We start from the raw sequence: 12,527 nt of genomic DNA on the forward strand, positions 1-12,527 counted from the left end.
CCACTTAGGAATGAAAGTCCATCTGTTAGTTATTATCTTTGCTGTGCTGCAGCTCTTCAGAATGACGGCTTGGGAGAGACTTTAAATGCTGTACCCAGTCTTTGCTCTCTTCTAGGCAAATGCGGATACCTAGGAAATGCTACCCTCTTTTGTTTGAGGGGATGGGGGAAATCTTTGTTCTTTCCATAAGTTAGCAGAAGTTTGATTGTGGACTTTTAAGACTATGCTCAAAATAGATAGCATGATTTATTGTATCTGAATTATGCCAAGTAAATACCTCGATGTTTCCACTCAGTTCTAGGAAGAAAAATCATCTTTGTTTAAAATATGTGAAAGGGTTTTAGTTGTTCTCTCACAGGAAAATTATTAACATCATTATACAAATATGCGTTTTAGTAATATTTACAATTATTTAGATGGTGAAAACTTGTTTGTTCTCTTTACAGTGCCTAGAAGACTAAACTAAAGAAATAACTTAGTTACAATTCATCTTTTATTTCAGATTGCAGATTATTCTTTATTATTATTAAAATCAAAGTTCCTGTAGATGACATTCAGGAAAACCTGATCAGCAGGGAATTTCCTGCTGTCTGAATTCGTGGAGACAAGTTACGCCACTGCGATGATAGCCACAGGCTCCATTTGAGGGGAGCTTGTTGTGACGCAGTGACCTCATACGGCATTCCTGCCTGTGGGAGACAGATTAGGAGCCTGAACTGTTGAATTCCTGGAAGATGGTGGAATAGCTATAGATAATGAAACTGTCCTTTGGAGAAACACATAGGTGGTATCAGAAGTGCAGAGCCACGTTAATTTCAGCGTTTTGTGAAAGAACAAAGCCATTCATAGAGCGAATGTAACATTGTATGAGAACTGATGTGGGATTGCTGAATCTTGTTAAATTTTCTCAATTGTCACAGTTTTTGTAGGGTTTTAAACTGCCTGCTGGCAGGCAAATTTTATTTAATTTTTGTCCTTTAAAAAGCAGTTATTGTTATTTCATTCCAGCTAAAATCAAAAGCTGTTGTCTGGTAAGATTGTCTCTTTGTGGTCCTTACAAATGGACTCGTCTTAATAAGAAGAAATCCAGGCCTATTTCTTGCTTCATGACGTGGGCATAAAGCCTTGCTTGGGGCAAGAAAATAATTGACAAAGTGTATTATTAGATGGTGGATGTTGGGTAAGGAGGCTGAGGGAATGTGTGGAAGGAAGAGAGAAAATACGTGGGCAGTAAAATACCAGGGAGGAAAGAAGATTGAGAGAGAAGGGTACAAAGAGAAGTCCCACTGAATACAGGGATCGGGAAGCTGTAGCGTAGATAGTTTGTGTGAACTGGGCAGTGTGAGGAAAGAGAAAGCAGGGAGAGGGTTTAAAAGAAAGATGTAAAGATGGGATGTTAAGACAATGGTTCTGTCAGGGTGGTCAGTTCGTTTGGAGCCAGGCTTATCTTCAAATCCATCCTGTCATGAAAGGCTGAAGGAGCTTGTTTAGGATGACCACCTCAGTTAAGTTGGTTCCTGCAACTTGCACTGGAGCATGGAAGAGTCCAAGTGAAAGCACAGACTTACACTGGTTGTCATTGATTTTACTGCGTACTTGAAATACGCAGTGAGGGAAGGACCTGAAGAAGGTTGCAGCTGATTATGGGTTCTTACTGAGCAGGCTACGCAGTCCCAGTGGTACAGGACAAGTGGGTAAAAATGATGATAAAAGAATATCTGGTAATATCTGGTTACCAGATTCTCCCTGCTCCATCTCCTACCTGTGGCAAGACCACTTCCCTGCAAATACAGGAGTGGACCTGCATTCCAGTGTTACCCTACATCCTCATCTCATCCTGGTGAATAATCAGTACAGGAAGTTACCAGACTTGTAAAAATGCCGTTTCATTTCATTTTGCTCCAAACAGGTCTAGCCTTTTCACAAGTAAAAATTGAAATTGTGTGTATGGGCTTCTGGAAAAGCCTTACAGGGCAGTCTTATTTTGCCCGTAGGTCTGTCTTGTTCACCTTCTGGTGTATGACTTTGTTCTAGTTCTGGGATAAAATTGGGAAGGTTTTTATCATTACAAAGTCTTTTGGAGAGAACCTGAAAAATCAGTCTTCCTCAGGAGCCATCCCATATTAGACTTTGGAATTGAGTGACAACTATTAGTTTTCTCTTGAGATCTTTTAAGCATGCACAGTCAAGGAAGAGGCTGGCAGGTGGACAAGCAGAAAACCTCAACTTGCACTTGTGTGTTAAGTATAAAAATGTGGTAGACTGAGATCTTTTAGATAGCATAGACAATAACAGCAACCTTTAAAAAAGAAGTATTAAGCTCCTTTGTTACATTCTCCCTGAAGTTTACAGACCACATTATGCACTAAAAATTTGGATGTTTTCTCTATCACTGTCAACCAATAAAATTCACTTTAAAAAGATAAAGCTCTGACTCAGTGATCTAACACTTCAGTAATTTACTATCATAAAATAGTTTTAAGTACAAATGTTTTATCTTATGCCAAGCTGGACGCTGAAGATGTTTTGTCTAAAACATGAGATAATGGAAAGTGTATTGTGGCATGTGAATTACTTTAGCCTCTTGGTGGTAAATGTTTGCTTAACCAGAAAAGAATGTGATGAGGTCCTTGCCAAAGGAAAGGTATTGCCATGCTTTGCATTTAGAGTACTGTAAATAAAGCAGTAAATATGTTTCTGTTCATGTGTGTTAATCCACAAGTTATGAATGCATTCATTCAATAAGAAATGTAATATACTGTTATCCCTTTTAAAGGGTTTCAGTAAGAAGAGGTCATAATTACTTTGGGTTGAGGGAAACATGAAACCAAATATTTTCATGATGATTGAAGTTAAATATGAGAGAGAAACAGTTTTTGTTCAAACTAAGTTTCCCTTAAACACCAAAAACTCAGATCCTGTTTTATCTTCAATATTCTTCTTCTGTGCTGACTCCTCTGATGTACTGTTCTTAATCACACATTGCTGTAAATCATAGCGTATATCATTTCCTTCACCCATCCAGTGTTGGTTTTGGCAAAAGAAAACCCGACTGCATAATATGTTAATGATCAGAGAAGGCAGAGCAGCGATGGGAAGTACTCCACTTAGTGCCCACAGTGTATTTTGGATTTGAACTTCATTTGCCTTTAACTGATACAATAGCTTAGTAGTAATTTAATAATGCTGATTACGGAAAGAATTGCATAACTCAGATTGTAGTGTAGTAATATCAGAGCATCTGTTGGATGCTGCAGTTATAGCAAGTGAAAGCAACGGGGTTTTTCTTACAAAGGGCTTTGAAATATCCCTTCCTTTCCCCAAAATCCCATGTCCAGGTTTCCAGATACAGAACTGAGAGACAGTCTTACACTTCTAGGAAATAATTGTGGAGAAGATGCTCGGTTTACTTTTTACTGCTGTGGCGTCATTTGTTATATACCTGGCTTCACCCTGCAGGGTGAAGAGGAGCCCTTTTCTGCAAAAGGATTGCGCATCCGCGTCACGTGCCTCTTGTAGCACACACATATGTGAGGACTTCTGTAGGGAGTTTCTTGCAGATGGTGCTGTAAGCAGAGATTTCCTTAGGCATAAACAAGGGTATTGTACCGTCTTCTAGAAATTATTGCCCCAGTGTTCTGGGTATCAGAGCACTTCTACAAAAACAGAGCTCTCAGTGCTTCCAGTATACCTTTGCTTTAGTAGTTTTTCAGATATGCTTTTTACTTCCTCTTCCCAGTACTTCACTAATAATCCATAAGCAAATGTGATGAATAAGGTACACTACGAACCATGTAAATTAAACCTATAGTGTTAAAGCCCATAAGTAGACCATTAAGTGTTACTTTTAATTTATAATCTTTTTTTGGTAAATACATCCATTTTGATAATCCTGTGTCCATATCTGATTTTGGTGAAGTATTCATTAAGAACTCATAAAACATTTCAGCCCTTAGAGAAAATTGACTTTGCTTCTCCTCTTGTTCTTATGCTTATATGTTAGAAGGGTTAAAAAAAAAATTACATCTTTGGATAATGAGACTGGATATGTAATTTAAATCATAAGATAGTTCTTCTGAACATGATGTCATCTGAAAATCCTGTGAATTGCCAGAAAACTGCTGCTGCTCCCCCCTGCCCCCCCTTTCCAGAAAGCATACAATACATCCTTGGTAGTATTAACACCTAAATTAAACTTCTCTGTTATTTTTAAGGTACAATGAACTGGATGCCAGTAGAAGCCTCCTAGACAATTTGAAAGGCAAAATAATAATTGAGTATCCAACGTTATTTGTAGTCTTGAAAACATTGAAGAATGACATCGTGGTTCTTGGCCAAGGTAAGCATATATTTATTTCCTGTTATGCTATACTTAGATATTTTAGTTAAATAAACAATAATTAAGGGTACACCTATTAATAATGCCAGGAATGTGCAGTATGTCTTGTATTTCCCTCTGAATCTAAAAGGCTGCTATAAAAAAAACTGTTATGAATGCCCTGTCTTAAAGCTGCTGGCTGAAGGCTTACATCCATAAGCTATATTGTATGTGTTTTTCCTAACTTTGTTTACTGGTGCTTGATTCTTTCTTTAAATACTTTTAGCCACTAAGGTAAAACAGCTATTCAGACTTGTGCTAAATTTTGTATGTAGCCAAGTTTGACAGAGTTGGTTATTTCTAAAAAGTCAAGCTGTCTGAGGAAGTTGAGGTTTGCGTGAGTCTGCTAATCATACAAAGGAATAATTCTCCATTATTATTTCCTAGCATAGCTCCTGACATTGGACAACTAATTCTGAATTACAGGGTACTTGTTAGAACTTGTAATGACAAAGTAGCTTTTCAGGTGGGTTAAAAGCACAATATTACCTTTCGAAAAGTACTTGAATGAGGGAAGACTTTCATACTGGAGTTAACTTAGAGAAGACTCCAGGTCTAGCAGGAATTTGTGTTTTAGTTTTGCAGTTAATTTCCATCTTTCTCCCCAGTATAAAGGCTTCATGCCCCAGCTTCACTGTCTGCAGCTGCTGATTCAGGGAATCAGTTCCCCTGTCTCTTTAGTCCGTCAGCTTGGTTATCAAATTCCATACTTTTCAGTATTCCATACCTTTTTTTGAGGTTGTGCTGCCACAGCAACTAGCTGATTTTGTAAAATGCAGAGTAGAAGGGCCAAGGGAAGAGAAGAGCCAGTAAGAGCCGGGGAAACACCAACAGCTCTGTCACAGGGAGTGCAAGTGCTTATCTTCAGGATGGTAACCTTCCTCACTTAGCAGTCATCCCTGAAGCTGGTATTCAGGGAACACTGGCAGCTATTTCAGGTTTTGGGAACCATTAATTTTCTTAGTCTTTTTTTTTCTTTTTTAACTGTTTCTATAGAAAAAAAAATCATAAAAATCAAGTACATAGCTGCCTGTTGAGGTGTCTTGGTTTAAACATAGCAAAAGATTATAGCTAATGGCAAAAATAGCATGATTTTCACAACTTTTATCATAATTTATTTTTTACATCTTCTTAGTTAACATATCAACACTTAATTTCAGCCTTCAGTTTTATTTGGGCTCTGTATTCTTGGAGCTTTTTCTGTTAAGAGTGGAAGCCTGCCACAGTAACTCCAGATTCTTTCAGGAAAAGCACGTTCAGAACATGAATATAAAAATAGGAGGGCTTTTTTGTTGATGTTACTCCACTTAAAGACAAAAATACCACTTTTGTTGAAGTGTGGCACAATCATCTTACTCTTATGTTGTGCGTCATCTTTACAGAATAAAGGAGAAAAAACAGTATTTATTTTGCTTTGCCAGTCGCATTCACAGAGAATTGCTGAGTGTGGAAATCTCAGGTTCACATCCAGACTCTCCAGGGAGAAATCTGTTGTAATCAGAGAGGTGCCTTAGCCCACTCCCATCTCCCAAGAAGTGACCTTTCTGCTGCAGCATCTTGAGTGTTTCTTGCGGTCCAGTTTCTTCACTATGTGTGGCTTTTTGTTTCAGTTGCACACTCCTCCTAAGCCATCCATCATGCTTTTGCTTATCCTGTCTCTACCAGTGCTGCCTTTCCTTTCTGCTTTCTCCATGTGCACCCGGAGGGACAGTTGTCTGGGATCGCCTGTCCGGCTGACCGCCCTTTGGCATTCCAGGCAAACAGCTGCCGCCTTGATGAGTGGACGTCTGGCAGGGTGTCTACCGGAGCGTGGGGATTACAACTGCCGTAGCTCTCGAGACTCTTGTTTGCGGAGGACCCAGGCTAGAACAAGAAACAAAGTTTTGTGGGAATTTAATTGCTAAAATTTTAGCAATTTAGTTTATTTACTGAGCAATCTCAGATCTAGCCCCTTCCCCAGGAAGAGCAGAGGCAAGTTTTCATAGCCACAGCAATGGGCACGTGCTGCAGAAGGATCACTATTCCGCCCGCGATTCAAGTTACCGCCTCCAAAGACTGGAGGAGAGCTAGAGCTGGACACCTTCGAGGAGAAACTCCTCGAATTTAATGAGGGCATAGCCTATTTCTTCTATCCTTGTTCTCTGAAATGGCTGAAGTATTTTGGCTGAAACTTTCAAAAAAATAAGGAAAGTAAAGATTGCAGAAGGAGACTGGCACTGAAAAATTTAAACCCGGAGTTTAAATTTTATATTATAAGTAAACTGCAGACAAATTTATGGTGGGAAGGATTGGGCGATCTTAATTTATAGGCAATGCTATCAACACCGTAAAAATGTTATTTTTGAGTGAAGACAATCTCTAATTCCTGTTGAACAAAACTTACTGTCACAGACTAAACTAAAGCTAAAATTTGTCTGTTGAGCTTTACTGTGAGTCAGAAGATTGCCACATTCTTTCATATGATGTTTTGATGCTTGACTTACTTATAGCAAAAACTACAGGTGCTCTAATTGCAGCATACAAGGTCAGTCATGGCTGAAGATAGTAGGGGATTATAGAAGCTTTCACAGGATTTAGGGGCAAAAACAATCCTTACTTTGTGCATTACTCAGTACATATCTGGCTTATAAATGTTAATTGATTATACACTAGATTTAATGTAGACAAAATGTGACCTCCGATGTTTCTGGGTGAAATGCTTCTATTTGCTTGAACAAATTCCATTGAAACTGTACAGGTGCACACTGTGTCCTATGTATTATCTGTGTTTGCCAGCTGTAGAACTTATCTTGACAAGAAAGTAACTGCACTTCATCAGCTGTCTTCTGGTAACATTTCCTTAATGAAGCATCTGACACTAAATGCTCAAAAACTTCTTTAAATTCATAGTTGGATCAAATACTGAAAATAACAATGACAGCAGAGTGTGAATCATGGTCCTACTTTGCTGTAGTTTATTTTTGTGCTGCTTCAGAGCCACCAACCAGTGGCATTTGGTGACCTCACCTCAAGGTGACCGGGGTCAGTGCTTGTTAAGGAAGGCATCTCGGGGTGTGAGGCTGAAGACCAGTTTGGGAAATGAGTGCTTCACGGTATGATCTCAGTAGAGCACAACAGCCATTTCCTAAAGCACAAGTTACTGTGTAGCTTTAACCTTATCAGCCTTAGTTCATGGATTCACACAGCTTAACACCATCTTTGGGATGCTGGAACACATGGAAGGACACATAGGTGCATCATCTTAATTTTCCATTTCTGTTTAGAATTTCTCAGTAGTTGCCCATCTTAACTGAAATGCTAATAGAAGTGTAATGATTTATAATTGATTACAGTTGTGATTCGTGTAGGTAGCAACACAGAAAACAATATTTTAAACAAATAAGCCAAGACAACCATTTGAAATTCTCAGTAGATGGAGGAAGAGGTTTGTGTGGGATAAATGTTCTGCTTACCTACTTGACTGAAAGACCAAGATTTAAAAACTAAAATAAGTTCTCATTGTCTTGCTTTCTCCTTCAACAACAAGGTCCTACCCAGGGCTTTATCCCATGTTACGAGACTGGTTATGTCTTACGAAATAGCTGTCCTCAAGGAAAGTGTGATTAAAAGAAAGAGAGGATACGAAATTGCTTCTGTTTGATGGGCAAACAACATTGCTGAAACTAATTGCTTGTTTGTTTTTTGTTTGTGTCCTACACCCTCAGATGCCAGTGAACCTGCACAGAACTCGGATGGTGAAAGTTCATCCCTTTCATCAGTAGAAGATGGGGAAATTCGGGACGGTTCATGACGGTTCTTTGAGAGAAGAGGGTGGAATGAGCTTTTTTTTGAAAAAAAATTAATTTAATCTTTTTTTTATATGCAACTGAGTTCTCAGAGGTTTGGTTTAGCTTCCTTCAATAAAGACAGCACTTCCAAACTGTCTGCCCATTTTTGGATTTAGTAATGCATATTTAGAGATATAAATATGAGGAATTGCTGGTTCCAGGAAAAACTGGTAACTGCACCCTTTTGTCCATGTATCTTTAATAAATCAAAGTAACCCAAATTTAAAGTTTCCAAGTTGGTTTCAACAATATGTTTTTATTCCTTTTACCCTAACAGCTCAGTGTCTGACTTCTGAGTTTAAATATCAGATCACATTATATGTGTGTATTTGTATGTGAGTTTTAGTCTTAATGCTTAAACTTACTCAGAAAAAAACCCCACTGATCTTTCGTTACATTAAATTTTTTTTAGGGTATTTCTTTGTGATGCTGAGTTGCTGCAAATGATCGTACTTTACTTTTGACTTTAATCTTCTGTGGTGACATTTTGGGTGCCTGGTGCAATACATTTTTTTTTTTCCTTACTTGGTTGCATCTTGTTTAATGTGTTCAGGATAGATCAAACCATATTTTCGAGGTGGCCTGTTGCTGTATGTTTAATCATCTACCCTGATCTTATAAATTAGCATAGGTTTTAAAATCAGTAGAAACGGATACACAGAGTGTCTCTAGTGCTAGTATACTGGACTTCTAAACAACGCTTATGTTATGCATCTCATATTACTATTTTACCTACTGAAGCCAGGTATTGTATATATTTACTGGAATATGAGCTAAATTTACCTACTTAAAAACAAATAAACCTTAAAAAAAGTCCTGCACTGTATCTCTGCTGTTACGATCACTTTGTAAACAGCTCTATGAGATTGCTGCTGCCATCATTGTTACCCCAGTCTGTTTATCTCCTGCTTGAGACTCGCACCTTTGTGACAAAAGTTGGTGGCGTGGGTTGCCCAGTAAACTGCTGTGAAAGTGGTTTTTCAGTCTAAGTGTTCTTCCTGACAGTGCTGATATTATAGACAGACAGCAGAAAGCAGTGAAGGAACTTGTTGAGGTAACAGGAGGCTGTGCCACTAACATGGGAGAGGGCTCTGGCTCCCAGACTCTCAGTCCAGGCTTCAGGGCACCAGGCTCTCAGTTCCTTACCAGTCATGCTGCGAGGAGAGGATTTTTGAGATGCTCAAAGTTTTAGAAGTTTGGGGTTTTTTTCACACCTTTGGAAACGGACGGTCATTAAAAAATTGTTCACCATGACGTCTAGCTCCTGAAGTTTGAAAGAGCGTCAGACTTTTGTAGTCACATACTACTTGTTCTCACAGTGGTATCACGTGTCCTCTCCCTTGTGTGTTTTGCAATCCCTGGTAAAACAGGGAAGTTTTTCTTCTTGCCTGGCAGTAGCCACCTGTGCTCTATTTTCTTTTTTAGTCATTGTTGGTCCTCTGCCCACCTCTTGTTTCAATGTTTGTTTTTTTAACCCTTTTTAAAGGACCAGAATTCTTCACTATAGGTGCTGCTTTCATATTTTTTCAGTTCAGTGAAAGTGAATAAGCTTTTCCTAATCAGTGATTACTGCACGCTGACTTGGTAGCCACAAATTACTTCAAACCACTCTTGAACTCATTCATACTAGCACCGATAAAAGAGCAGAACAGCAAAACTGCCACAGTTCATTTGCCAGAAAATGTTTCATCTGGAGTAAAAGCATGGCATTTCTGTTAAGATTCATAGCACACAGTGGAAATGAGTGCTGCAAATATTTGTGTTGGTCTGTGTGTGTGAGATTCGTCTTTGGTTGAGGAAGGCAGATCTGCAATTTGCATTACCTTCTTACACTCTTGGTGGTTTTCATTAATTCTATGAAATGGTTTGCCTGAGGGCTTTTTTCTTATATAAATCTATTTTAAGCTTCCTTGTGAGTCAAATGCAACCATAATTTGTTTTTAATTGAAAATGTTGTTAAATCTATCCTTCAGATTTAAATATTTTCCTACCTTAAAGAAGGTTTTAAAAAATTATTAAGGAGCGTTCTGTGGTGGTTGCTAGAACTGCAATTTCCCAAACAAAGCTGAGAATCATATTCCAGAGTTCAGTCAAATTGAGAGTAAAAGGCCGTGGTAGCATTTGCCTTTTGTTCCTAGGTTACTGTTCGCCTATTTTTATTTAGTCTTTATAATTGTTACACTAGTTTGAACAGTGGTGGTTCATCAAATGCAAGCCAAGATGAAATGCAAATATTCAGTTTTGCTAAGCTCTTTCAATTTTTGTTCATAAAAACGGGTCAACATGATGTTCTCTCGCTAAAAGCACAGCCTTACTGATGACAGGTGACCAGTGCAAGTCCTGCAACAGTGCTAATTCTTCGTAATAGTAAGGTTACTGATTTAATCAAAGTCTATGCACTCTTCGGCTAGGCAGATAGTTTTTAACACTTTCGTAGGCAGTCAGGGGGTTTTTAATTCCTTTCTGAGTGACTTAACCTGGAATGAGCATCTTGTAATAAACTGAAGAGAGGAAAATGCATCTTTAAAAGCTGTATTTTTAAATTTATGGTCAAGCACTTGAAATTTAAGACTTGGAGCTGAGGCTGCCTGGAAGACTTCAGTTCTGTCCATTTTGAAAACATACTATTGTAATCGCACGAGAATCCCTACAGGACTCTGTCTTGATTCAGCGCAGAGTATGTCTGTGAATGAGAACTGGGTGATGTTGTTTTAGCCTTCATCATTCAACACCAGCTTGCGTTGAGTGCTTGATTTTATGCTTACTACGCTTACTCATTTATTTTCCTCTATAAACTACTTGTCACAGAAGGAACAAGCTATTTGTGTGTGGCGTTGTTATGGCATTTCTTTTAATGTTTAGACTTTTCAGGTTTCAAACCCTGAACCCTCACAGCATGCTTGAGCTGAAGGACCATCAGCTTACAAAGCAAATAGTAAAGGCCCTTGTCCTGAATGAACGCACTACTTAAAAAAATTAAAAGCCTAATGAAGTCATCCCTTTTACAAGCCATAGAGGACAAAAATAGAGCATAGCTAAGTGCGTAGCAATAGCTGAGAGGTGGGACTGAGTCAGCAGTATAAGAGAACTTGGTTCTTTTCCTTTTTTGTATAACTTCCTGGGGGTATGAGGCATAAGTTACTGAGTTGTCATGGGTAAACAACGTTACACCTGTCAGTGTAACAGCTAGGTTTTGAATGAACACATCTGAGTTCTAGGTTTTACTATGTTTATCTCCGCATTAGGAGTTGCTGATCTGTAGAGGAAAAGAGGGTCATGCTGCAAAACGCGTAGTTGGCACTAGGTTTAGAGGCATGCCGGACCAATTTTTGCTACTCCAGTCAAACAGTGCAGTTTTACTTTGCATTAGGAGTAAAATCGTTTCCTGTGCAGAACATGCACTCTAGTCTACAGAAGGACATCAGTTTCCAAGTTCATGGTAGTGCCAATAGCAAGTCCCACCTACGTGCTGAGTATGAGCATAGCTGTGATTCAGAGCCTGCCCTGCCAGATACGGCTGTTCTCTGTTGACATCTGTAGGAACAGAGAATGTGCAACACCTTGCAAGGGCAGGCTCTCAAAGAGTAAATATACAGCTGTGATGATGTAACTTCAGGCTGTATTTGGTCACAAACATTTGATTCTGCTTTCTCAAGTCCCACGCTCTTTTCCTGAAAACATTTATTCTTCCTCCCTCCAAAGGAAAAAGTATCTTGAATTTGTGTTTGTTGTTGCTATGACATTCAGTTAAACTGTATGCAGATGCAGGTTCTGTTAATAAGAGAGAAAAAAAATAAACTGTGTACTTCAGTGAACAAAGATTACCCTGTATTTGTGTTAAAATGTTGCTATGGCAGTGCATATGGTTTTATTTGGTGGAAATTTGTGGTGAAATGGAAGGAAGTCACATGTATGCAAGACAAACGAGAAATGGCAGCAAAACCAACTCACAGTAAATACTGAAACTGAAAGGGAAGTTGCAGATGACATGTAAAACCAGGAAAAAACAAGGATAGGTGTTTTGCTGCCTGTCTGTCTGTGATCTGATAACAGAAATGTGTTCCCGCTGCGTCCTGCCAGGGCTCGGTGACCCGTCGGGCAGTGACTGAGCTCTAGTGATGCTTTTGTTGCGAGAGCTTCTTTCCCTTGTTGGCTCTGTGCATTGTAACATTTTTTTGTTTTGGAAGCAGATTTCCACTGGCTTGGCCTGATTTCACAACTGCTAACTTTTCCTGCTGAAATGCATTTCCAGGCTATCTTATTGTAATAGGCTTTTTGGCAGGAAAAAATCAATAGAGTGATAAAATATGGAAAGCCACTAG

The 12,527-nt window shown here is 38.9% G+C and overlaps 1 protein-coding gene across 2 annotated transcripts in view; it reads left to right on the plus strand.

Moving 5' to 3' along the window:
* Nucleotides 1-9,031, plus strand: part of ZNHIT6 (zinc finger HIT-type containing 6) — a 33,292-nt gene extending 24,261 nt beyond the window's left edge. For both annotated transcript variants that reach the window (XM_086753977.1, XM_086753978.1), the window contains exons 9-10: nucleotides 4,215-4,339; nucleotides 8,083-9,031. In XM_086753977.1, coding sequence (XP_086610103.1) covers nucleotides 4,215-4,339; nucleotides 8,083-8,168 — 211 coding nt within the window. In that variant the 3' untranslated portion in view covers nucleotides 8,169-9,031. The remainder of the gene's footprint in view (nucleotides 1-4,214; nucleotides 4,340-8,082) is intronic.
* The last annotated feature ends 3,496 nt before the right edge of the window (nucleotides 9,032-12,527 follow it).

This window comes from Chlamydotis macqueenii, chromosome 8 (assembly GCF_036417535.1).
Source record: "Chlamydotis macqueenii isolate bChlMac1 chromosome 8, bChlMac1.mat, whole genome shotgun sequence".
NCBI classification, from domain to species: domain Eukaryota; kingdom Metazoa; phylum Chordata; class Aves; order Otidiformes; family Otididae; genus Chlamydotis; species Chlamydotis macqueenii.